Here is a 26,628-nt window from a genome sequence, read left to right as displayed (position 1 = left end):
GATAAAATGTTTGAGTTGAGGTTGTGTTGATTCTCTACATGATGTCCAAGTGAGACATTGATTCAGTATGTTAATCAGATTTTGTTAAAGAATGAGCTGGCCTTTTTCAAAGATTATTTTTGGGGCATTTTTTTACCTTTATTTGACAGAGGACAGTGTAGAAAAGGGGTAGAGAGAAGGGGCTGAAATCGAACCCAGGATGTTGTGGTAATGTGGCGGGGCGCTGTAATTATTTTAGGCCAGACCAATCCATTAAAATGTGCCTGAATCCTCAGGATCAGCTCGGGACATATCTACTAAAAGCTACAGCGCCCAGAAAGTATCGGGAGAGGGACTAACACATTGTTGGTTTTGGTCTTTTCATGAGATTTGTTAACAATAAAGAATATCACCAGCCTTATCCTTTAATTAATTTTGTGCCTCTGTGTCCTCCGGTGCTCCTAATAGCATTGGCAAGATTTCACAGACCGGAGGAAAACAACCATCTGGAGTCTGCCGTCCAGCTGCCGTCTATGAGAGCCGGCTGTCAATCGCTCAGGAAGTCCGATGAAAGGGTCAAACTAGGCAGTGCTGACTAAATATGAATCAATATTCTCTTACTGTAATGCCTATTTCTCTCCTCAAATGTTTTCAGAAACATCTTGTAGTGTAATAATAATAGAAATACCAAGCACCGTCCACCAGCTGGAGCACAGCCAATAGGAACGCTCTCTCTCTCTGCAATGACCTGTGATTGGTCAAAGTCTCCCATCACAGGCTGGATTTTTTTAAGCCTGAAAACAGAGCCATGAGGAGGTGCAGAAGTCTAGTTTTCTCTCAGAACACTTGAATTATAATATGGTGAATGATTATTATGGACTTTTTGCCCAATGATGCCAAATAATGGTTGCCTACTGAAGCTTTAAGCTTATTTAGATTCTTTTTCTGTAGCAAAACTGACTTTATTGTAGTTTCTGGGATCCCTCGTTGGATCCCAAGTCCATAAAATTATCCACACTCACACAGTCCACAACTTGGTCTGAAAGCTGTGGCTCCAATCTGCACCTGCAGCTACTAACAGAGTCCTAAAGAGTCAGCAGTCAGTCCTGATGGAGGCGCATTATAGGTAGATACAAATACAACGTAATGTCATTAAGTAAGACGCAAATAGACCAAATAGCTACACAATAAGGACTAATAAAGAATGTCAAACTGCAAAATTGCTCCTACGGTTAGTAAGAGAAAGAATATGTTATTTCCTATTGGTCCATTGTAATGGTATTCATTTTACCTGTGGGATGCCCAGCCAGTCGTCGGCTTGCTGCATGGCCTCACGGGCGTTGTCCACTGGTTTGGTTTGATCCCACTGATCCCAGTCAGGACACAGACCTGCAGGAAATAAAGGAGATGAGTTGGATTCACAGAAAACATATCATGGCAATATAATGGAAATCGGACAGGCTTTTCTATCCAAACATTGTATTTAAAGCTGTTTTTGTAACATTACCACGCAATTAAACACAATATACATTTTGATTATTACTGTTCATATGTTTCATAGTTGAGAGGGAGGTCAGGAAGTGAAGTTCCCTTAGTATAAAATAGTTAAGTAGTATTTCTGTTGGAGTAACAGAGATACTGAGAGCTTCTTGTGTTACAGCCAACACGTTGACTCCAGAGTTGCAGCCTTGACGCCATCCAGCAGATAACGGCGAGAATGTAAAACACGCCTGATCTTCATTTGAAGGCAGCAGTATTTATGTTAAGGGTCATCGTACGGTCTCTGTGGCTCTTCAAGATGTCTGCCCTTGAATTCATCCACTGGATGTTATGACGTTCCTTCAGTTATCTCAAACGCATATCCTGGCAAAGTGTGTCAGCAGTTGTTTTTTTATTCTACTTGTCCATAACGGACTCGTTATTTTTGGACACAAGTTGGAAATCTTTAGCTGCAGGGAAATAAAAGCTTTTGTTGAACCCTTATCTGCGGTTCAGGGCTGTTGGTGATCCACAGGTATGCTAAACATCCTGAGCATGTAAGCAGAAACCTCCTTTATGCCTCACTTTCACCTCCTTCACCTATGCCCCCCCACTTTCCTAATTTAACAGGACCATAATGGGAAGGTTCAGCGCTGCCCCTTCTCTCCACTCATCACCCCTGCCCTCAGTTTTTTTACTCTCGCACAGATGAGGATTGCGCACTAATGCTTCCCCTGACCTGACCTCAGATCTGCAGCTGTTAATCACTGTTGTGTGCAGACAGTTATGATGCTAAGAGGCAAAGTAAAACTGAGGTATTCAAATATTATCACTTCAAAAAGCTGCGGGCCAGTGTTTCAGGTGACCCTGACTGAGCTCTGATCCTCCACACATATAGGCCCTGTTCAGACCTGGCATTAACACGCGTCCTGAGTGATCCGAACACAAGCGGACAGCTTTAAGTGCGTTTGTTCACACCTGGCATTAGAATGCGTCTCCACATGCGTCTTGAGTGGCCACTTGTGATCCGATCTCACTTCCCCGCTCTATATGCAAATAAACACGCAGTAAACACGTGGCTAATACAGCAGACGCTACGACGTAATTAGGGATGTCACGATACCAGAAATCTAAAAGTCGATACCAATACCGGTGAATTTCTACGATTCTCGATACCTAATTCGATACCACGGTGAAAACAAAACAACAATAAATCCCATGTAATTCAACACGCACTCTTTTATTAAAAACGTTTGAACATGAAAAAAAACAGTGGCATGTAGCCTTTAAGTAATAAATAAAAAGAATTGACCCATTTAATTCAGTTTGTCTTATCATCGGCATGTTATCAATCGATAGTCAGACAACGGACGCTACATACTGACCGTGAATGCATCTGGTCCGTCAGCTCAGTGTAGTAGGAGCAGGAGGCGGAGGATTTGTTGTCGAAGAAAAAAGCAAACGCACCTATTTGGCAATATTTCACGTTTAATCCCAATGCTTTAAGGGAACCATAACGTTAATGAGGTAATCGCCGCGAGGTGGATGGAGCCGTCACAGTCGGTGTGCACGGAGCAGCGGCGCCAGGTAGATCCCAGCAGCGATGCCCCGCAGCAAAAGCGCTACCAAAGAGGCCAGACACACCGTCACCCGACAGTAAAGATCAGAGTCAGCACTCTGCACATATTGACCGTCATCTTTCTTGTAAAACGTCCGGTGTAATCGGTAACACCGGTGTTGTCACAAGTTTATTAACCATTACAGGCATCGTATGGTACCTTCGGTACTGCAGAAAAAGCGTACCGTCACGTTTTTAGGATTTTGGCATCGACTTGGTACCGCATCGGTTCTCGTGACATCCCTAGATGTAATATTAAATGAATGTCAGCAGTAATATCACATATTTGCGAATGCGGGTACATCTTATTAAGAGAGGCGGGCGGGCGTCAGCTCCGTGCAGAGCAGCGGAACAAAAACACAGACACATCTCTGACAATATGATAAAAATGCACTTTGCGTGCCTAGTCTGATAGTCTGTAGATATGTAGCTTATAGATACAATATATTTTAATAAAAAACAGTTGTACCGACAGGATACAGTAGAGCACAGAAGCCGTTTCCATGCAGCGAGGCACACGAGCAACTGTCCATTCACCTGAGGAGCGCAGTGAGATCCTGTGGATCCCAGCGTGATGTCAGTAGAGTAGGCGGTACTTACTGTAGCCCAGGACACATTCGCGTACACGCTGCTGAAAGAATGTGGCCATATGCGGCCCAGACCACCTCTGAATGTGGTCTGACAGATCCGATCTCACACACCTGTACTTAGAGCTGTCCACTTGCGATCCGATCACTGAGGACGCATGTTAATACCAGGTCTGAACAGGGCCATAAAGGTTTCTAGCACTTCGTACTCGGCTGGTGTTCTTTTCAGACACACGCTCTAGTCCTTCACCTCACAATCACAAACACACACACACACTTTCCCTCACCTGGAGCACAGCTGTCGACCAGGGCACCCAGGGCCCGGCCGGTCTGCCAGTCTCTGTGGAAGTTGGTGATGGGAAGCTCGGGCAGCTTGTTCTGGATCCATCCCAGCAGCCTCTGCTTGGGCGTCTTCTGCTGCTTGCCGTCATCTCCCTCCTCGTCCTCATCCCACATGGGCATGGAGATGGAGTAGTGCAGAATCAAGGTCCATATCAGACCCAGGATCAGCTTCAGGTTCCCATCCACGATGGCTTTAGAGTCTGGAGTCCAGAAGAAGAGAGGGGGGGAGGAGGGGACAGATTTGATGTCATGTTACCATCATGCTTAAAACAGTGATACAAACTTGAAAAGCTGGCATCCAAATCACAGCAGTTATTTAGAAGTGTTTCAGTACAATTAAAAGAAAGGAGGCTGACTCATCGACGGCTGAAGGTTATTTGAACATTTCCAAAATCTGATTTTAAGATGCAGCCCTTCTTCAAAATAGAAGGAACTTGCACGAGAAACAGTTGACTATAGAGTTTGATCTTTGCTCTAGGATTTAGCGACATCTAGCAGTGAGGTTGCAGATGGAAACCTCTCCCGTGTGCCAAGTGTAATGAGCTAGCGGAGCAGAAGACAGAGTTAGATTAGCTCTGAGAATATCAGTGAATGTTCAGTGGAAGTTGCAGTTTGTGCAGAAATAATTGTGGTTTCCTGTGTCTTGTTTCCCGGCGGCTGAGTGGAGTGACGGGTGTCAACTCCGGAGCGAGTAACATCATTGACTCCGGCCCAAGCAGGAAAAGTTAACACAGTGGTTGGTTTGTCCGTTCTGGGCTACTGTAGAAACATGGCGGTCAGCTCCGTGAAGAGAGGACCCACTCCCTATGGAGATATAAAAGGGCTCATTCTAAGGCAACGACAACTTGACGATTCTTATCGATCCTTAAAACCTCAGTGTTTCAGAAGTGAGGATCTGTAACGATCTGTGCTTCAAATTCCAAATTTCCCTCAGGAACGCCTCTGTTATCTGCTATCTAATGTATGTCCACGGCTTCGAGGAGGGGTGGAATGCATGCCTAGAAATCATGGACCATGTCTGGAGAGAGAAAGAGAGAGTGAGTTTAGGTTCACTTCCCACATGGCACTGTATGTCCTTTTGTACAGATTTTAATGAGGCTTCAGGCCGCATCACAGCCCTGATAATAAAGCTTTAAATGACATTCATCTGAATACTGATTCAGCTAAAACATCAGTTCAGGAGCAGCCTTTGATACTGTGTTGTGCGTGAAAAGGTTTTTGGATGATTCATTACAGATTTAAACTCCTCCATGATTGTGACAGAATGACACAACCAGCACATCTTATAACAGGTTTGGTCGTTCTTCGAACATTTGAGGTATTTGTCTGTGTTCAGACAGAGCACACACTCCGCTCCGCTGCAAGCGAAGGAGAAAGTGATGCAACCAGAAGCTAGCCCGGACATGAGGAAGAGAAACACCCACACACACAACATAAACTCTAATACATCGTGCACACACATGTTGCACAAGAAGCAGTAGATAGGGAGGCTTGATTGCTCAGGTCCATCCTTGAGGAAAGGGTGGAGCAAATGCAATGTGTGGTGCTGATGGCTATCGGGGGTGTAGGCTGGGGCCTGCCTTGGGCTTTCTGAGAGGTTAAAGTTTTAGGTCTGTTAATAAGGACATGTGTACTACTGAGAGCAGCTGTGTCCAGGCAGGTTCTCTGTGATTTCAGCACTCTGATAGGGGCTCCAGAGAGCATGAAACCAGAGAGGACAACAAACATCTGTGGACAGGAGCTGCTCACACCACTGTCAACTTCATTTTTGTTTTTGTTTGTTGTTGTCTAGACTGGAATAATTATTGATGGCAGCTCAATTTCAACAACAATAAGGTCCTGAATGATTTGATTTTGCAGAAGTAAGAGTGCTGGGGCTGCGGTTGGGGGCTGGGGCTACTGAAAAGGCTGAGTACTTCAGGCCTGCAGGAGGAGGGCCTGAAAGAGTTTGAGGACAGGGTCGAGATGAATGGGGGTCTAAACCAAAAAGGAGGGTGGGGGGTTGGAATTTCATGCATGATGAAGATGAGAGCAGCAAGCCGGTCAGGAAAACGAAGGCTGTTGAGACATGAATATAAAGAGACACAGAGAGAGAGAGACACATGCATGCTTTACATCGGATGACTTTAAATTAGATGATTTTGTTGCCTACATGCAGAACTGCAGCTCAGACAACCTGTTCGCCTGAATTTTGAATTTCGTGTTCCGACAGAGAGATGTTGCTCGTGAGCTGCCAGCCCTGCGATACATGACATGTCAGCTGCTACCCCGGTGGAAAAAAAAATACACCGCTCACCATGGGAACTTTGAGAGAGCCGGATCGTTATAGCAACCGAGTGCCAACTCAGTCCGCTCAGGAATGATAGGAAATAAGAAGAAGAAGAAGAAGAGGCGACAGGAAAGAGTGATTGTAAAGGAGAGACAGAAAGAGAGAGAACAAGAGATAGAAGTGTTGCCTAAAGACAGATAAAAAGTCAAGTCAAGTCAGTTTTATTTATAGAGCCCCATATCACTAATTTGCCTCAAGGGGCTTTATAGAATTGGAAGGTGTGTACCACAGGTTGGCACTTGCAGCAGGTATGTAGATCAGCTGAAGGAGGGGTGTGTCACATAGCGGCCTGTCAGACACCACAGCACAGACACACTAAAGCAGGAACATCACCAGAACGAAAGCAGAAAAGGCCACAGAGCGTGTTCAACTAATGATCATTTTAAATGTTGATTTTTCTCAGGTAATTGAATAATAATTTGTCTACAAAAAGTCAAAAATAGTGGAAAAAACTTAAATTTTCATGGCCGAAGCAATGCCCTGCCTCCGCCCATATAGCCTGCAACATTCTGTAACTAAAGCAAGTGATGAGCATTGTTACGCAGGAGGCGTCAGTTACAGGGCAAGCCTGTCGTCCTCACGGGTATCGTTAGGACATAAATTCACTCACACTTTCTCATAATGCGTGTGCGTGTGTATGTGTGTTGCTTTTTTATCCATGCCTCTCACACACACACAAAGCCACTAAACATGCAAGGAATCTGCCAGCATTCCCCGGCAGACCACAGCGCACCAAGCCTGATGGAGCCCATATACGGACACAGACTGCCGCAGATCAGACTCCCCCCTCTGCTGACTCATACCATACCCCCGCTCCCCCCTTGTGTTGAGTGAGTGTGTGTGTGAGAGAGATAGAGGCAGAGTCAACAGAGGCTACCGTATGGAAGAGTGTGCGTGTTTGTGGTTGATGCTCCATCATGCCCCAAAAACTCCCATGACTCATCTATTTGGCTCGTTGCTGCAGTCCCCCCCCCCACGGTGGCATCACTATGACATCATCGCAACCCCTGACCCGCAGCCTGACCCGATCCCAGCATCTCGAGGAGGGAGAGGGAAGGGGGGGGAAGAGAGCAGAGAAGAAGAGCGACAGCAGGAGGAAAAAGTTCTACACAATATTCAGGTTGCACCGCAACATCTGGTTCAAATTAATCCTGAGATGTTGTAAAGGTGAAGGACAAAACAGAACAGCAGAGGCCTGGACTACGGAGCGAGTTCAACATACCCGGGGTATCTTCTCGTTATCTGGCTTCACTAACCCTACCAAACAAGATCTCGCTAAACGGTCCTACGACGCTGGTTATCAACTCGGTGAATCAACCCAGGGTTTCTCAGTCTGGTTATGAGCGCGTTCACATGTTTGGAGCATCTGACCAATCACAGACATGGACAAGTCTACTGACTTGCAGACAGACAGGCAGAGCGGCACATTTTACAAAGGAAGAGCAAACTATATTAGACAAATACGAAGAAGTTAAACACTTAATCCAGGCTAAAAGTAACACAGCTGAAGCTGCCAAATGCAGGAAGAACAGCTAGTAAAACTCCTGATGTGTGAATGCGTAAATTAACAGAATTACTCATTAAACGGAACACTCAAAAGTCAGATATAGTCGTTTAGATATAAATAGCTTTTAGATGTGTTATGGATTACACGTCATTATGCCCATTAATAAGGGCGCGGCGTGTATGACTATTTCAACCTTCTTTCAGCTGCGCCCCCTTCTCCGGCGGTGTGAAACGGACTCAAGACCAAGTAAAAAAAATTAAATGTAAAAATATAATTTAAAGTGGTAAACACCCACAGTGCATTTGTTAGTTTAAACTGTGTTGCATTTAGCCTGGATTATGACTTAAATTTCTTCATATGTGTATAATATTACCTTATGATCCGCGCACTCAGCTCTGATTGGTCAGTAGGCGGTGCTTTTATACGAGTTGATCTCTAATCCGGAACATAACCTGCTCTGGAGCATAAGTTACCATGTAGATCTACCCGGGAAGAAGTGAACCACCTTCGTAGGATGGAAAACCCAGAGTTAACCCTGAAGTTAACCTCGCTAACGCCAAATCTTGCTTCGTAGTACAGGCCTCTGGTCTAGATAGACCTGAGGTCTCTCCCTTCCCTGTCCAGTGCTCATAGTATCCTTTTTTTTAAATTCATGTATGATGTATAACAATAGAAAAACAATAATCGCAGGACTGTCAGGAGACAGATCTATCCACCAACACATGCCCACGCTTCACTGGGCCTTTACTCTATCTATGTATTCAGGAACTAGACAGATAGATTTGATTATCGCAGACACTGTGTCCATGTAGATGTCTACCAGTAAGTAACAAGAAATTGCGGTGCAGAAATGCTAATACTGTATGTCATTTAGAAACATTAGTTTGTCCATCAGAGTAGATTTAGTGTTAAATGTTCATGTTATGAATTCTACTGCATTCAAAATACTATTGGCTGGTACATCATTATTGGATTTTTAAAACTCAGTCAGGCTATATTATTTATTCTAATAAAAATGTGCAAACTGTATCCTGAAATGTTACCTAAAGTAAAATACATATTGATGATTGATATTTAAAAAAAGCAAGCATAATAATTACACATTTCTTGAAGTTGGTACATTTTCATTTCAGTAACTGAGATAAATTACATTCCATTAAGTGTTGGATTAAACTGTGGAGATCTAACTAGCAATTGTGATGGAATTTATTTTGATGGAGCCGACCCAACCAACCATAACCATTCTATATGTCAATATAATATATATTATACTCATGCACACACACACGGACACACAAAACAAGTCATAGCTGGAAAAGAGGGAGTGGCTGGAGTGACCAAACCCCGGTCAGACAGAACACTCTGAGGAAATGTCACACATTCCACACTTATCACACAGAGTATGGTACATTATTATGTTACTATAAGTACTATAAGACATGAAACCTAAGTATAACCCAAGAAGAAGAAGCAGAAACATTTGATGTTCTACTGTGACATGAATTCAGCCTCGAACATCCAAAAAGCTGCAGAATCATTGACCTGGAGCTCTCTCTCTGTTCTTTCCCTCCTCCCTCCCTTCTAACTCCATGCAACAAGCCACACTGGAACTACTACACTTCCTCCTCTTCCTTTCTACTCCTTCCAGTCAACCTCCCTCTCTCCCTCCCTCCCCGCTCCATCTCTTCAACTCCCTCCGCTGGAAAAAGTTCCTCCTGGTTTTTTAGCCTTAAAAGGGCAGAAGCAAACTGGATCCTGGCAGCCCTCCCATTCCCTGGGCTCTGGTTACAGACGGAGGGAGGACAGCACAGGGGAGGGGAAGGGAAAGGGGGTGGAGTGCCGAGGAAGAAAAGAGGAGAAGAAAAAAAAGGCAGGGAAAAGTGCTGTGTGGGACATTTTTAAAGGCCGCACTGACAACAGCACCCGCTGAGGATGGGCTGAGATATGTTCATTTTGAGTCGGGAGATCGGCAAAAAATGTTGAAGGGATAGTCAAAGAAAGAAAAATTAGGAAAAAACAGGAGCGGCAAGTATATAGGACAGGCTAAGAGGTGAGAGGAGGACATGAGCATCCCATAAAATGATGAATGAGGGTGGGGGGTTAGTAAATACCAGGCGGCTTTGATCAACTGTTTGTTTCCTGGAAACATCTGAGAGAGTTACGATCAACCACAAGAGCAGAGTTTGGGTTTCTGAGTAATTGATAGTTCGTGGCACGGCAAAAAATGATTCAGGTCTGGAAAAGTAGATCCCCAACAGACGTGTTTCTGGCACAGGCTCCCGGCCTGGGTCTGTTTGTAGGTAAAATCTTGTAATATAATGACAGTGAAGCACAAACCACTGTCATCATCAGAACGTTATCACATTACAGGATATGGTGTCATTGCTGTTTATATGCAAGGGGCCAATTTATTGAAATATATCACTTAACAACTGCAGATCTTTGTGAGAAAAAGTTACAGAATATGTTGCTTTATTTCTGCTTGTTCAGTCTGAACATGAGGCATGGGGTGTTGGGGCATGTTTCCAACTCTGATGTAATGCAATAGCCTGAATACCACTGTACTGAATGGGAATGCGCACTCTGCTAATCCTCAGTATCCACTTGACCAGTCCCCCTATCGCCTGTGCAGACAGGAAGTTATGCTAATGATAATGAGCTGGCAGGAAGTGATCCATTTTGACCTAACGGAGTGGCTACAAACTCTCCGTTATCTCACTCCCGGGTGCAAACATTCCTCTCTGCCCGTCGCCCCCGTGGTCACTCTCTCGCTTTTATCTCGTTTCTGAAAAACGTAAGATTACATTTGATCTTGTACGACATCCCGAACACAAGCAGGCTCTCTGTGTACGGATTATTTCGATTCCCCAATGGGTCAGTTACAGTTACAGTCATGATTGTTCATAGTTAATCACGATTAATGGCAAATTAATCGGAAATTTTTTATCTGTTCAAAATTTACCTTTAAGGGAGATTCGTAAATTATTTAATACTCTTGTTAACATGGTGTGAGTGGGAAAATATGCTGATTTATGCAAATGTATGTCTTAGTAATATACTCAAATCATAACATGGCAAAACCAAGCCCAACAGCTGTCAGTGTGTCAGTGTGCTGACTTGACTATGACTTGCCCCAAACTGCATGTGATTATCATAAAGTGGGCATGTCTGTAAAGGGGAGACTCGTGGGTACCCAAAGAACCCATTTTCATTCACATATCTTGAGGTCAGAGGTCAAGGGACCCTTTTGAAAATGGCCATGACAGTTTTCCTCACCAAAATTTTGCGCAAGTTTGGAGCGTTATTTAGCCTCCTTCACGTCAAGCAAGTATGACATGGTTGGTACCAACGGACTGGATAGTTTCATATGATGCCAGTATCTTCACTCTAGCTTTAAAACACTACGCTGAGCCCGCTACAACATTCGGAAGATCAAATAGCGGCAGGGCCCCGACGGATTTTTTTAGAGGTTAATTAAAAATGTAAAAAGTTGTGTTAATGCGTTAAAGAAATTTCAACCAATTGCTCTTTTTTAATTTTGATCTCCTTCTTACCTCTCAAAAATATAGAGGAGGAGCAACCTCCTCTGCCTCAGCCTCCGCTGATATTTTATATACTGTATATATAAAATATTATAATAACCTGGATTTCTGTACAGCAATATTTAAAGGAAGGGGTGACGATGTTATCCAGTATACACTATTTGTTATATTGGTTGAAATGTTCTTTACACCCCGACAGCGATCCATTACTGACGAGCTCTGAAAAAGGACCAGAAAAGAGCCGTCATCTGTAGCTGCTGTAATCCTGTAAAAACGTCTACCAATCACTGCCTCGTGGTCCGCTTGGAAAGAACCAATCAGATGCCTCCCTGCTTGTACTCTACCCTTGGCGTGCACCAGCCTGAACTCAAAGCAGGTCGCCGCCGCACGTTTACAGGAGAATGGAAGAGAAAACTCAGCCAAAAGTAGCACTGCTGCGGTATGTTTAGACGGAGCTCCTGAGGCGATGCTACTTTCAAATTATGCTAGCTTTCCAACATCGTCGACCCTATCTTTAATTTACAAGGTTTCTGTGTCAATGTGATGAAGTGATGTCTGGTATTTCATTCCTTCATCATGACATAGATTGTGCTGAACAAGCAAAGCAGTGAAGTGTGTATGGAGTTGGGATTTGCCTTAGACGCTGATGTTTAAGGCACTTTCAGACAGAGAGTAGTTGCTTTCGTGGCCGCCACCCAGCAGTTTTGGCGTTCCGTATTTTAAACCGGTGGCAGCAGGCTACCGGCTACCTCCGCTGCTGCTATAAAGCTAAATAGAACTAAATAGAGTCGTAGCCGCGAGCAGAGCGGAGCGCGCAACCCAGCGGTGAGCGCAGCGCAAACCGCGTTCCTTGTGAAAGGCCCATTTGGCTTGAGGATTGGATTTTTTCAATGCCGTCATAAATACAAACCCGCTCCGCTTTCTATGGCGACTGGTGTTTTGGGTTTCGTTTTCTTCAAACTACATAAGCAGTTTATGCACAAGATTGAATTCAACTGCCAGTCTGCCACCTCCACCACCGGCACATCCTCTCCGTTCAGCCCACTGATGTGTCGATAACGTCAGAGATGAGACAGAGGGAGTACGATGTTATAGCTGTGAACGCAGCGGTCCAGTGTGTGTACAGTCTAGGTTATTTGTTGGTGAATTAATGCTACACATTTACCGTGCCTTGCTTGATTAAATTGAAGGGGGTTAGCCTCGAAGTTAGTCACAACATCGGCTCAGGCTCTTAGGTGGATCAGCTTATTCTCATTTTAGTGACAAGCTGCTCCTCGGAGTCAAATATTGTCATATATCACACCTTGGTGAAATGTCAGGAAGGAATGAAGGTATGAAAAAACAGATACCGCCCAAAAGCCTACTCACAGTTTACTGAAATTGGTACTTCAAGGATGTGTTTGCTTGCTTAGGAATTCAATTTTTCAATTGTAAGACGAAGATTATATTATCTCCTCTCTTCTGCTATAAGCATGTATATCTCATTCTTTCATCAGTAATCTTAGAACACACTTGATTATGATTTAAACGACGTAACAGGAGGAGAAGACAGCCTGGTTGTTGCCACACAGGGGTCTGTCTCAACCTGCATGTCTCTGCTCCCAGGCAAAAGACAGGGTGCACAGTTACACCACAGCTCTGTGTATTTCACATCCTGCCTGTGTGTGGATGTACAGTATGACGGGAAGAGTTTGGCACAATCGCTGCCGTCCTACTGTTTCGACAAAACACCACACAGGCTCAGTCAAGTACAGATAAAGTGTTTTTTGTTTTTTTTTTTAAAGCGAGGACGGGCTGCTGCTGACAAGAAGCTGTCAAAGAATGAACATATCATTATCATTATTAATCATTAATCATTATCTTGTCCAAACGTCAGTGTAATGAGCACAGTAGAATATGCACATTTAGCTGTCTCTATACATGCACGACTATAATTACAACAAACTACATGCAAATCACACGGAGAGTGACGTTATGAACATAATGGAGAGCCTCAGCTTGACCAGTGCTACCATCGGTGTCTCTCCCCTCATTCACTCCACTGCCAACTACAGTACATGATGGCGGCCCTGTCACTCTTCCTGGCCGACAACATGCAAGTTCTCCCCTGGATTTATCAGCAATCATGAGTCTGCTGCCGGTGCCAGATCATGTGGGGTTTTGTTAAAACTGCAGAGAGAGATTACTGATTGAGTTGAGACCTCATAACAGTGAATGCTGGGAGTGTATACTGCAGGGTAGAGCTGAATTTGTTAACTGTTGAGACTCTATAACGTCTCACAGCCTGCTAAAAGATCTGTGGATCCATTTCAAGTATTAACCCTCATCTCACTGATGCTAATAGCATTAATGTAACAGAATATTGATTCATATTTGATCAGCGAGGCTTAGTTTGACCGTTTGATCGGAGTTTGCGAGTAATTGACAGCCGGCTCTCATAGATGGCAGCTGGACGGCAGATCCCAGATCAGCTCTGACTGCTTGTTTTCCTCCGGTCTGTGAAATCTTGCAGATGCCGTTAAAAGCACCGGAGGACAAAGAGACACATGATTTTTTTTTTCAGGTTACCTGTTTCCTGCACTACTGTCAGGATATAGCGACCGTTTTAATCATATTTGCTCCAATCTCGCCTACTTCAACTTTAAAGCTCGTTGAGCAGCAACCTCTGGGTCTGAAAAGTGAAGCCAGTGCTGAAGTGCCTTATAGTTGCAATCTTACTAATAGCCAGCAGGGGGCAACTCCTCTGGTTGCAAAAAGAAGATTGTATAGAGGTCTATGAGAAAATGATACTACAAACAATCAGAAAATATCTCTCTTCAGTCACTCTATAGCTGGCTCTACCACCGCTGCTCTCTATCTCTCTCTCTCTCCCTTGTCTTATCCAGCGTTCAGTTGTACTTAGCTCCACCCTCTCGTGGTTCCAAAAAAACAAGATGTCGACGGCCAAAATACGGAACCCAAGGCTTCAAAACCATACTACACAAACCAATGGGTGACGTCACGGTGACTTCGACCATTTCTTATATACAATCTATGAGCAGACCACAGATACTGATAAACATGAGTTGGGCAAGTGTAAGGTTATGTGGCAATCCTGTTACAGTAACTTTGTAGTCCAGTTGGGCTGAAACAATTAGTTTGTTAATTGACTGGTTAATCAAGAGAAAATTAATTGCCTACTATTTTGATGTTCAATTAATCAGTTAAAAAAAAGAGTTAGCCAACGGTAAGGGGTCTATTTCTTGGGCGGGGGGGCAGTACCTTTCCAGGAAGTCACTGAGCCTGGCATATTACTGCTCGAGAAACCACAACTTGTTGTTTTTTACACTTGGGGGTTTTATATGGATTAAACAAATGGTAACATGGAACATGGTAATTAGTGATTTCTTTTTAACCTTTGGGACAGATCCAGGCTGGATGATTCCCCCTTCTTCTTGTCTTTATGTTAAGCTAATCAGCTGCTGGCTCCAGCTTCATAGTAACCCTACATACATGAGAGCGGTAGACTATTGATTCTCTCATCAAACTCTCAGCAAGAAAGGGAATAAGTGTGTTTCCCAAAATGTTTAACTTTTGCTTTATAAGTTATTTATCGAGCACAAACGCCAAAGATTTGCTGGTTCCAGCTTCTCAAATCCGTTCTTTATCATGCAAACTGAATAACTTTGGGGTCTTGGACCGTTGAAGATGTCACCTCAGGCTCTGGGAATTTTTGACTGGCTACTTTTTTACTCTTTCCAGACATTTTAGAGTATAAATGACTAATCCATTATTCATTTATGATTGCACCCCTAGTCCAGTTCCACGCTCCACCACTGTGGCCTTGGACTGACTTGTCTTAAGTAACTCTTGATGACAGTGTTACACTAGCGGGTACTGTTGCGTATCAGTACGAGTCCATTTTTAGCAAGCAAGCAAAAGATAAGTGAAAAGAGAAATGAAAGAGGTGTGGACATCGAGATCAAAAAAAGGGCAGGAAAGTCTAAAAGAGAACTGGTGAAAGAAAGCAGAAAGGCCGAAGACAGAGGGAGGGACCCTGAATGTGCATCAATGCTGAGCAGCGATGGCATTTGGCAATTTGTGGTAAGGGTTGCTGGCTGGGTGTGCCCATTTTCTGCAATGAAAAGGAGGAAGTAAAACAGGAGAGCGGGCTCCTCGTCCGATTCAATGACTCAGGAGGAGCAGCTAGGCTGAGGGTGAGTCAGCTGGAGGAACAGACGGACAGACAGAGCAGCTGAGTAGGATGGCTCATCGGTGCCTGGTACTGCGCCCTGAATAGTATTTACTTTAATAAACACAATCTCCACTCATGTGATCTGTCGACAGCAGCTCCACCTCTTCCCTGTCTGCTCAGATAAAGTTTTAGGGCCACTATTGTATTTGACATGAGGTTGGTTCAAACAGTGCCATCACAACACCTGTTGGCTGCAGCAGAAAGTACCAACATGCGTGTGGTGGAAACCGTGTCGTGAGCCAGACATTTACTCATGTCTGATTCACACCACAAAGCTCTTCCTTTCTTTCCTTCCAACCACAGACGATCTGTTGATAAAGGTGTTTTCTCAGAGAGAGAAGACTTGTTGTCTGTCTTTACTTCAGGTGTGGAGAGGGTGAAACATCTGATAGTCTCTCCTATGCAATCTCAACTAGGAATTGAACTGACAGTGAGGTATTCTGTATGGGGAGAGATGAAGGCTGTATTCTCCTAGTTTTGTATGTAAAAAAAATACTTTAATTCACTTAAAGTAACTGCAAAATCACCAGTGTTGTGAGCAGGTATAAGGAGCTGCATGTTAGGCAAAGCCCATGAAACCGCACCAAGCGTGAGCCAAGTCCTGGTCTAATGCTGTGGAGACCCAGCCACAGCCCACTGCACGACATGGGCACAGACAATAGCCCTGTGTGTGTGTGTCTCTCTCTCTCTCTCTGTGTGTGTGTGTGTGTGTGTGCAGGATCAGCTCTCCTATCCTACTAGGCCCGAATAACATCCTAGGCCCACAAGGTTTGGCTCGGACCGGCCCAGCCCAGCTCAGCTCAGCTCAGCTCAGCTCAGGCGGCAGGGGAACCCAGAAAGCCTGGCTGGGGCCCCCTCTCTCTGCACAGTCAGACCTCCCTCCTCCTCCTCAAAACAAGCCACCTCAAATCTGGACAGCCCCAGAGACAAAAGCACTAGTGCTCCCCTGGACACTGCAGGGAAACGCCTGAAAACACACTCTGTAATGTTAAGCAACACCGGCAACTCTCCTCCAGAACTTATTTAACACTTTAAAAAGTGTGTTTTCACCACTCTTTTTTACAAGCTGACACTTTTTTTTTTTTTTTTACTGGGCAGCAACAACTTTATTCGACCCTGCTGGCATGCATACATACATACATACATACATGCACACTGTTCTTTCCATTATCATCATCATCTATATTTGACTTTGCATTCGAAGTTCGCTGCAGCTTAGCACCATTCGATATTCGAATTCATCAAGAAAACCAAACACACAGCATCTGCACTAACAGAGCAGAGGCCACCTGGATGAATGTGGAGATGCGTCTGAGGACCCAACCAAACCCAAACGCACATCTACTTCTACTGGCACTCATTCATTCCACTCATTCTGTGACTCACCTATGGACACCAGCTTGATGTTCTCCTTGTCCAGGAACTCCAGAGCCACCGACACGTTCTCCAGCTGCATCTGGCGGAAGGTGGGCCTCTGGTTGTACTTTCTGAACATCTTCTTCTGGGACAGGACCTCCAGGAGCCCGATGAGCCGCAGCCCGTCGCCGAGGTCCGTCTGCAAGTTGCCGAGCCTCTTGTTGACGCATTTCAGGTGCTCGTTGCACCATCGCGTGAAGGTGTTCTGCTGGATCTTCTTCCACGGCGCATCCTCGGCCAGGTCCTTCTCCGTGGCGGGCATTTCTGCGTCCTTGTCCGGGGAGAGAGCGTTGGGAGCGGGCGCGGCGCTCTGGTGGAGCCGGGGGTGTGAACCACTCATTTTTATGGCCTCGGCTGTCTCTTGGTTCGCTGGCTGTTTTTCCTCTGGGTGGAGTCTGCTCAACTTTTGCCTGGCCGCTCCCTCTTTCTCTCTCTCTCTCTCTCTCTCTCTCTCTCTCTCTCTCTCTCTCTCTCTCTCACTTTCTCTCGCTCGTCTGCGTCTGAGAGAAAAGAAAAAGAAAGAAAGAACAGGGGAGAGTGACTTATAGCCTGGAGATAGATATTTTTGCAAAGAAAAGTAGGCGGAAAGCAGAAAAGGGAGTCATTTTGTATGAAACCGAGGGCACACGTGACGTGCGCGCACAAGGAGGCCGTTCCTCCAAGGAAATGATGACACTTTTTTCATGTCGAGCATTCCCAATTTAGGAAAAAAACAGACTCAACATTCGACCTAAATCTTAAAAAAAGTGGCAGTCATTAATGTAAGACGACAGAGGGGAAAAATACAAACACATTTTCCAATAAAAACATAACAGTAAAACTGTATTTTGGTCTCGTGAAGTCCAACTTTGCAGCCATTTGGAATAGAAATATGCCCAGGTATAGAGATATAAATGGATTTTAGCCTACTTGCTCATGACTGACAATAGGCTAGTTAAAGTGTGTTTTAAGATTTTCTGTATTTGTCTACTAGATAAGGAAGCTATAGGAAGAGGATTGAGGCCACATGAAAACATTTTGAGTTTATACTTTAAGCAAAGATGTTCTGTAAAAGAATGAAATAAAAGATGACGGAGGGCACAGGGCAACTCCGAGGTCTGAAAAGTGAAGCCAATGCAGAAGTGCCTTAAACCTGCATTCTTTATAACAGCCATCAGGGGGCGGCGACTCCTCTTGTTGCAAAAAGAAGTCTGATTGTATTGAAAATGAGCCTACTCCTCACTTGATTTATTACCTCAGTAAACATTGTAAACATGAGTTTATGGTCTCAATCGCTAGTTTCAAGTCTCATTCAATACAGCATGATGTTCAATTAGTAAATTATGGTCCCATTTAGAGTCAAATAGACCATAAAGCAGGGGATGCTTTAGGGCGTGGCTACCTTGTGATTGACAGGTGACTAACACGGCATTGTCCGGTCTGGGCATGGATGTATAAAGAGAACTTGATACAGCGTTGGAGGCAGGGCGCCGTTCGTCCCTATGAAAGTTGCTCAGTGGCGCATGAAGCCTAAATGGCTCGACTTCCGTCTGGAAAAGTACCCGGATCTTGGGCACATGGAACATGCGCAGTAGCGTTGTGCCGCTAGTCTCCTAAAGAGGTGAGGCAGTGGCGAAACCCATGTGACACAGATACAGAAAAGTGACTTTCAGTGCGCCGTCTCCTTTCTGAGCCGTCTCTGTTTAAAGTCTGTATTCTGACATTAATGTCAGAACTCGAATACATTTTTCACATGTGGCACTAATCCTCTTCCATAGAAAGCTGCATTGAAAAGACTTGATCAACATTACTTTCGAAAAACACGAGACTCTCCCTCATTCTCAGCTCTGATGTATCCCTGATTGTTTGGGGACAGTCCTATCCCTCTTCCTCTTTCATCCCATCATTTATCACAGTAATGCTGGTGACAGACATGAAGGAGCCATGTTCAGGGTCCCTGTGAGAATATGAGCTCATCTAATGCGTCCCAGGGGGCAGAGAAATATAGTATATTTGAAATATCCAGACTCCCCAATATGGTCAAAGAATTATGTTTGTTTGTGTCTGCAAGCAGCTTTGTTCAACGTTCCTTTTCTGTGCTGTTGTTCGTGTCTGCGAGAATGGACAGCGTGCTTCTTTGTGCATATATTTTCAGTATATGCAGCCTAAATACCTGCCTTCATCTGTGCGTTTGTGTGACGTAACAGTGTGCGCAGCCTTATCTTTGAAGAGGTTACAGTGGTGCGGATCAGCCAGACGGGGAGTGTCTAGACACCGGCTTTAACCCACCTCCTCTGTTTGTCTTCGCTTTACATGACCAAACAGCCAGATGAGATCACACACCAAGCTATGCACTACATGACGTACTAATGACAGGTTGAGTGTTTTATAGCAGCAGGCATTTCTCAGAATGTAACAAGGGTAATGGTGGACAGGTTCATTTTCTTTCATTTTCATTAAAAGCTCTTTGAGGCTAGTTTTATCATTTGTGTTAAAAGGTTTTCCTCAGGGCATTACAGATATTTTGATTGTTTAGAGAGGCGATAAAGAGGGGATGAGATGGCAAATATTAGAACCCAGATGTCTCGCACATTGTCCCACTGTCATTTCTGTTCTGCTTTCATACAACAGAAAGCCACTGGGAAACATATGGTAGTAAAATAATTAAAGGGGCCAATTTTACACCGTCTGATCTCAGAACTCATCAGGAGCTCCAGTTCTTTCTGTTCTTTCCCTTCAGTCTGTCTCCCTTTTCTTCCCGTCTCTGTATATGTTTAATACAGCAGATTCATAAAGACCCGGGATAAACACAAACTTTTTTCGCTCAAGTTGAAACATTTTCATTGCCTCTAAAATCTGCTTTGCATTCATTTTGGCCTTCAGACAACGACATGGAACCAATCGCAGTCTTGAGATTTAAAAAATTTGAAAGAAAACCTGTGTTATAAACTGGGTGGCATGGAGCTGCATTATGGGAGTATTGTAGGATCCAGCATTTTTGAAGCTTGGCTCATTCTAGGGGCTAAAAGTCAGGATATCTTGACTTCGCTGCTTTCATTTTGATCATGTCCCCCAACTTTGTGAAAGTGCAAATCGTTGGAGCGCCCCTTTAACATGACTTACTCATTAAATTTATTTATTGTTTTTTATTAAATGTGCAAATCTCAACTCTTCTGGGAGTTACACAACAACAGTGGCTGTTCTGACAGAGGGAGAGACGTGACTGCAGCGTTTTTGACTAAACAAGGAGCTCAGCGCCAGGAGCCACAGTGTGGCCAGGAGCCATCAGGAATGCTTTGCCTTTGTGTGTGCGAGTGTTTGCATGTGTCTGGTCAAGGGAGAATCTTAAGAATTCCCCTCACCCCCATAACAACCCTGGAGCCTCCAGCCTTAATAACACCCCAAATAAAAAAAAACTATCATACACACACACACACACACACACACACACAATCCGGCACCAGCATGCTTCTACATTTAAGACAATAGAACAATAGATTTAAATAGTTTCAAGCAATTCAGCTCTGGTCCCTGTAGGTGCGTAATTTCTATTCATTACATATACACACACAACAGTTTACATGCTTAATTAAAATAGAAAAGTTATGACAACAGTGTATGGCAGAGAAGCAGGGCAGATTAAGAGCACAGCACAGTTTATTGAAAAGGAGAAGCGAGGCACCAAAACACAGACAGCAAAAAGCTGCATGTCAATGGGTACATTGAAACAGAAATGTTTTGAGAGATCATCCATGGGTTAAAGCACAAGAAAGTGCTGCCTGGAAGTAAGTGAGAGCTGAGAAAACTGGTGAGATATTCACTGCGGAGTGGCCTATTGTTTCAATGGAATTTGCCAAATAAACAAGAGACAAAACACGGGGCGGGGACAGAAAGAGCTGACCAAGACACATTAAAATGTCTCAGGAGGTGAGGAGCAAACCGATCTCGCTCTCTCTTGTCATCTGGCTCCCTCTAGTGAATAATTATGGTACTACATTTTCCAGTTTTGATCTTTGAATTGACTCCTCTGCTGCCTCTTCTCTCCTCACTCTTCTCATGTCTTTTTGGCACCTTTTGTTTTTCTAAATGCATTCACTTTTTGTTATTTGTCTCTCCCTCAGTCTTCTCACATTTCTCTGTAATCTGGGCTCATTCTGGACAACTTTGCAGCTTTCCCTGGACTAATTAAATCATTATTTGGCGTTTTATTTGCGAATCATCACTGGCATGTTTTCATGTGTCTTTGTCAAATAACAGCTGATGTGTAGATGCTCATATTTGGTTCAGTTTAGAGGAGCTTCACACTGACCGAGAAGGTCATTTCATTTCATAGTGGGGTGTCCGAGTGGGCTGGTGGTTAAGGCACATACCATATAATATCAAACGTCCCCAGTTCGATTACAGCTGGGGACCTTTGTTTGTTGCATGTCATACTGCCAATAATATATATATATATATATATCTATATATACATATGTACTAAGTACTATATTTAAGTACAAATTTGTAGTACTTTACTTGAGTATAACCGTTTCGTTTACTCTTCTTTACACTTTTACTTTTGCATGACATTAAATTTCCCGATTGATTAGTTGTGATTAGATGCAAAACATATTAGTAGCTTATGAAATATGATGCTTATATTTTATGGTGCAATTAAACTACACAGTATCGAATAAAGTTCCTAGAACTGTCTGCACATAGACAAATTACAACATCCAGTAATAATATCCAATAATACCACATAATATAGCTCTCTGAAAGGAGTCATTATAGATAATAAAATACTTTTACTTTTGAAACTTTAAGTACATTTCGGTGATAAAACATATCTTTTAATTTGAAATGGATACAGGAAGTATGGAGTTTGTATTACAGTATACCAGCAAAACGCTGTAACAAAATGTTGACAGGGCAAATGGGAGCCGATCAGAAAAGAAGGAAGCTTCCAACTAAAAATGCAGAGTGATGTCTCTAATAGAAGCCTGCTTCGAATAAAGGCCTGGTACCCTCAATTGAGGTAAGTAACGTAAAATGGCAAAACGTTACCATCGGAAATACTGTCGCGCCTGTTCATTTTAAAAGCCAAAGTTATACTTTGTGCGTCCGCGAGTATGCGAGGGATGCCCAGTGATGTAATTTTCGTCATTAGAGGGTTTATGCGTACCTCTACCTGTCCTCGCATCCATTCCGCAGCAAGAAGTAGCGTAGCAATCTGCTGCGCATGTGTGGAAAACGTCCTCCAAGTGGACGGTATAAACGGACCGACTACTCGTCTGTGGTGTCCTTATCGGTGGATGCGTTCCACGCATGCACAGTAGATTGCTACAGTACCATTTGTAGCGTAGTGGCTGCATGGACAATTCCAGATAAGTCTGCGCAGTCTCAACAAATTGCCAGTATACAAGATGTCCGCACACAGCCTACGCGCACACACTCTTTACGTCACGCAGACCCTCGCAGGACGCGGAAAGTATAACTTCGGCTTTACTCACTCAGTAAGTCAGGGGGACAGACTTTGAGTTTATAGGGCCCCTGCTTTGCTGCAGTCCTGCAAAATAAGAACGTTTTTAAATCATAAGCCATGCCAGTATTAGTATTAGTGTTAATGCTTTAGGCAGCAAAATCCACAGGTGAGCTGAATAACAGACCGAAATCCTGCACTGTTATTTCACATTAAGCTTACATGTTAGGCCTTTAGCCGAGGCTTACTATGAGTGCAAAAGCAGTATAAACTTAATTTCCTGGATCGACAGAACTAAAAGGGTGGAGTAGTTAAGGACACTAGTGTTCCTTCAATATTTCCGTCAGGTCAGAATGAAGTAATGAGAAAATAATGACAGTCTGAAAGATAAAGAGCTTATTTTAAAGATGAATGAATAATTAAGGATGCTGAGAGCATGTGGTGAACAAATATTAAAATAGACATTGTTGAGATGAATGTGGGCTTAACAGCCGCTCCTCTATTAGTACAGTACCAGCCTGCAATGCCGACAGCTTCTCATCATCACTCACCACACCCGATCAGCCGCAAACTGAGCAGAGCAGAACTTAGCAAAGGAAGTTAGATGAACGCTGCACGCTGCACGACACACCACTAACCACATGACACACACACAGTGTGGCGTGGAGAGAGAGATAGAGCGAGTCAGATGCACAGATTACAGTAAAGTTATGCCATTCCCCTTAATGCCCTGTGTGTGTGTGTGTGTGTGTGTGTGTGTGTGTCTTTTGGTGGCACTTGTAAGGTGAAAGTAGGCCAAGAAGTGTCAAATAAGGACAGGCTTGGTCTACGTGTTTACATCTCACACTTTTACATCTCACACTTTCTATGCCAGCACCTTCTTCCTTTTCTCATCGCCTCTCTATTAAAAAGGTGTTGTGAAGCCAAGAAGCCGCAATGAGTCATCAAAATCTTTTGGCCGAGCCTACAGAGTCAGTAACATCCAAAGCCTACAATCTGAAAACCCCACATTTTTCTCATCTGTGTTTTAGACGAAGGGTGAACAAGAATGTTACGACCAAACAGTATGAGACCATGCCAGAGAAGGTTGGAAAGAACTTTGAGAATATAAAAGATGCACGTTCCAGTCGTCACCAAAGAAGATGAAAAGAGAGGAGAAACATTAGAGGCCAGATTATGAGGAATGCGGAGGCAGATTTCATCACTATATTTCCACTTGAAGTTTCACTACATTTTTGAAAGATTGAAGACCTCTGATAACCTATCAATCAAAAATGTTTAGCATGGACCAAGAATGCCCTCACACTCAGTGTTCACTATAAGACCTGGACCACTCCATCAGGTTCCCTTTGCCCCTTTAGACCATAAACTGTAGGCTACCTGTGTATGTGTATATAGGCTATATGTGTATATTTAAAGAGACAGAGATACACATATCTATATATTTACGTCATTGCTTCTTTCGACATTCCGACAAGCTATCTCAATATAAATGTGTTAAACAATGTATAGCACTGCGCCACATATGCTCTGCTCGCTGAAAGGAAAAACAAACATTTACACATTTAGCCTCTCGTTTGATTCATCAGAAATATGTCCTAGAGTAGGCCTACAACGAGTGAAAAGAAAAGATATTATAAATGGGAGGATGGGAGGGTCTAAACCAGGGGTCAGCAACCCGCGACCCCTGGAGCTGGTATGTGGCTCTTTAGCCCCTCTCTAGTGGCTCCCTGTGGCTTTGTCAAAAAAATGATAACGGTTATTTTTTTTAATTTGAATTTTCATTTATCATTGCCTCATCAAGTGATTCTTACATTGTACAATTGTAAAAAAAATATGTAGCCTACACACAGAGTAAAAAAAAATATATTTATACTCTAAAGTTTATAGTTTAAAGTCTATACGGTCTGGCGCCTTTCCTCTAGTTTTGCCAAACTTCAACAGCTCAATAGGGTAGCTAATATTTTCCAAATCCCCCAAAAAATAAAAGTCTCGGAGGAAAATAGAGAATGTAATAGTGCGTGGACAGATTTAACAACAACAAAAAAAGTAATTGAAAGATATTTCCAAAACAAGCACACTGCATTTGCTGAAAAACCAGCAGGAGCTTCCAAGCAAATCGAGAAGTTTCTTCAATGTCCTGCCTCTCATTTGCAACGGGGTCCTCACTGCATTAATACACCCAATAGGCTGTGTTACCTCATTATAAGGCTCAAATATGTTTTGGGGCTCCAGACAGATATTTTTTTTAAATTTATTTTTCTTTTTGTTGTCAAAAATGTCTCTTTTGATAGTAAAGGTTGCTGACCCCTGCATCTGACCTCTCTTCTTCTTCTTCTCCTCCTTAGCAGTGACATCACTGTATATGTTCCAACCTGTTGAACATGGACCACATGGCCGGCCAGCGGGGGGCGCAAGCGGCCACTACTTATCCCCCCCCCCCCCGTCAAACAGCTCCAGTGTTTTACCTTATTTGGTGCGGAGCCCCTAATTGTAATAACACCGCAGCAGAGATGCTCCAGTCCTCTGCTGCTGCTGCTGCTGCTGCTGCTGCAGTGCGCGCAGAGGAGCGCGCAGAGGCTCGTGCGTAATATCCCATAAACAAACTTCATGTGTAGGAATGAAGTGAGATGGATGGATGAGCTCCAAAGCGCTTTACATCCAGGTTTACATCATGCTCACTGACCACCCCTGGGTCAAAACTCTCATTATATATACATACATACATATATATTATATAGTATATATATATATATATATATATATTTGTGTGTGTGTGACAGTATCAGAGCCATAAACCGACACGGTAAACCATGCGTAAAAGCTTCGTTAGAGAAGTTAGCAGTGTGTCCAATATCATCATACATGAGACAGACAACTTGAAGACACCCATTCACCCATTCACAAGCTTTTAGTCCTCTGAGAGACACAATCTACCACAGTGACAGCATCACTCTCACCAACAACGAGTCCACAGCGGGACAAAAAACTTACATGTATATGGTGATCTTCTTCCAGTGATGTTACTGTGTGTGTGTGTCCGGTGGTGTCTCTCCGGTCCGGTCCGTTCAGTCAGTCAGTCAGTCAGTCAGTGCTCTCAGCAGCAGCCTCCTGCTGGTCCCGCTGGTCACAGAGAGGGTGTGTTAGTGTGTGTTAGTGTGTGTGTGTGTGTGCTGCTGCACCGAGGACCCGAACCTCCCCAGTCCAGTCCAGTCCAGTGGGGGGAAATGGATGTATTATTGGTTGTGTGCTGGTGGCGTAAAGAAAAAAGAGATAGTCCCTCCGCTCTTTCGCTCTTTTCTACCTCTGTGCGTCTCCTCGGTCTCTCTCTCTCTCTGTCCTCCACCGGGACAGCCTTAATTGGTAAACGGGTAAAACAAAAGACGTGCTGGGGGGTGTGACTCTCTCTCTCTCTCTCTCTCTCTCTCTCTCTCTCTCTCTCTCTCTCTCTGCTCTGTGCCTCTTTTTTCCTCCTTTTTTTTTTTTTTTTTACATGGGTGACGTCATGACCGCGCCTTCGAGATTTTAAAGGTCTGATGTGACTGGCCCATGCAGTGCACCTATATCTCTCCCATCTTCTTGTTATTTTATCCTGTGTGTGTGTGTGTGTGTGTGTGAGAGAGAGAGAAAGAGAGAGAGAGAGAGAGACAGAGAGGTATAGGTCCCCACATATTGCTGCACCCTCTGTCCTCTCTTTCTTGTTATCTAGATGTTCCTGTTCAGACAGACTATAGTGATGAAATGTAATGTAATGTAGTGAATATGGGGAGCTGAGTTTCTCTCTGTCAAACCCTGCTCTCACTCAACACGGTGGTTGTGAAGGGTGTATGTGTGTGTGTGTGTGTGTGTGAGAGAGAGAGAGACAGAGAGAGAGAGATGGATGGTGTGTGTGTGTGTGTGTGTGTGTTTGAGTGCTCTCCAGCTGAGCATTGGCTCAGGAAACAAGAATGTTCGGCCTCTGCTGTGCCCTGTACTTACAGTTCAGCAGTCTGGTGGGAGGATGGAGGGAGGAGGGAGGAGGTGGAGTGGGTGTGGAGATTAAAGTGAGAGTGGAGGAGATTAAAGAGAGATTACAGATTGAAGAAGACATTCAGATCTTTTGAAAGCATTAGAATAGTTCTCAATTAAAGGGACTGTATGTACGTTTTTACA

The 26,628-nt window shown here is 43.8% G+C and overlaps 1 protein-coding gene across 5 annotated transcripts in view; it reads right to left on the bottom strand.

The window, feature by feature from the left end:
- The window catches only part of flna (filamin A, alpha (actin binding protein 280)), a 58,076-nt gene extending 32,548 nt beyond the window's left edge, over positions 1-25,528 (bottom strand). For 3 of the 5 annotated variants that reach the window (XM_037773696.1, XM_037773697.1, XM_037773695.1), the window contains exons 1-3: positions 17,004-17,481; positions 3,951-4,205; positions 1,271-1,368 (exon numbers count right to left, since the gene is read on the bottom strand). In XM_037773696.1, coding sequence (XP_037629624.1) covers positions 1,271-1,368; positions 3,951-4,205; positions 17,004-17,373 — 723 coding nt within the window. In that variant the 5' untranslated portion in view covers positions 17,374-17,481. Of the gene's footprint in view, positions 1-1,270; positions 1,369-3,950; positions 4,206-17,003; positions 17,482-17,511; positions 17,534-25,470 lie in introns of those variants that run through there. The other 2 variants (XM_037773699.1, XM_037773694.1) reach the window with 2 other exon arrangements.
- Between the last annotated feature and the right edge of the window lie 1,100 nt (positions 25,529-26,628).

Source organism: Sebastes umbrosus, chromosome 6 (assembly GCF_015220745.1).
Source record: "Sebastes umbrosus isolate fSebUmb1 chromosome 6, fSebUmb1.pri, whole genome shotgun sequence".
In the NCBI taxonomy this organism is placed as follows: Eukaryota; Metazoa; Chordata; class Actinopteri; order Perciformes; family Sebastidae; genus Sebastes; species Sebastes umbrosus.
The sequence above is the reverse complement of the archived record's forward strand: the minus strand, read 5'-3'. Positions and strand labels throughout refer to the sequence as shown.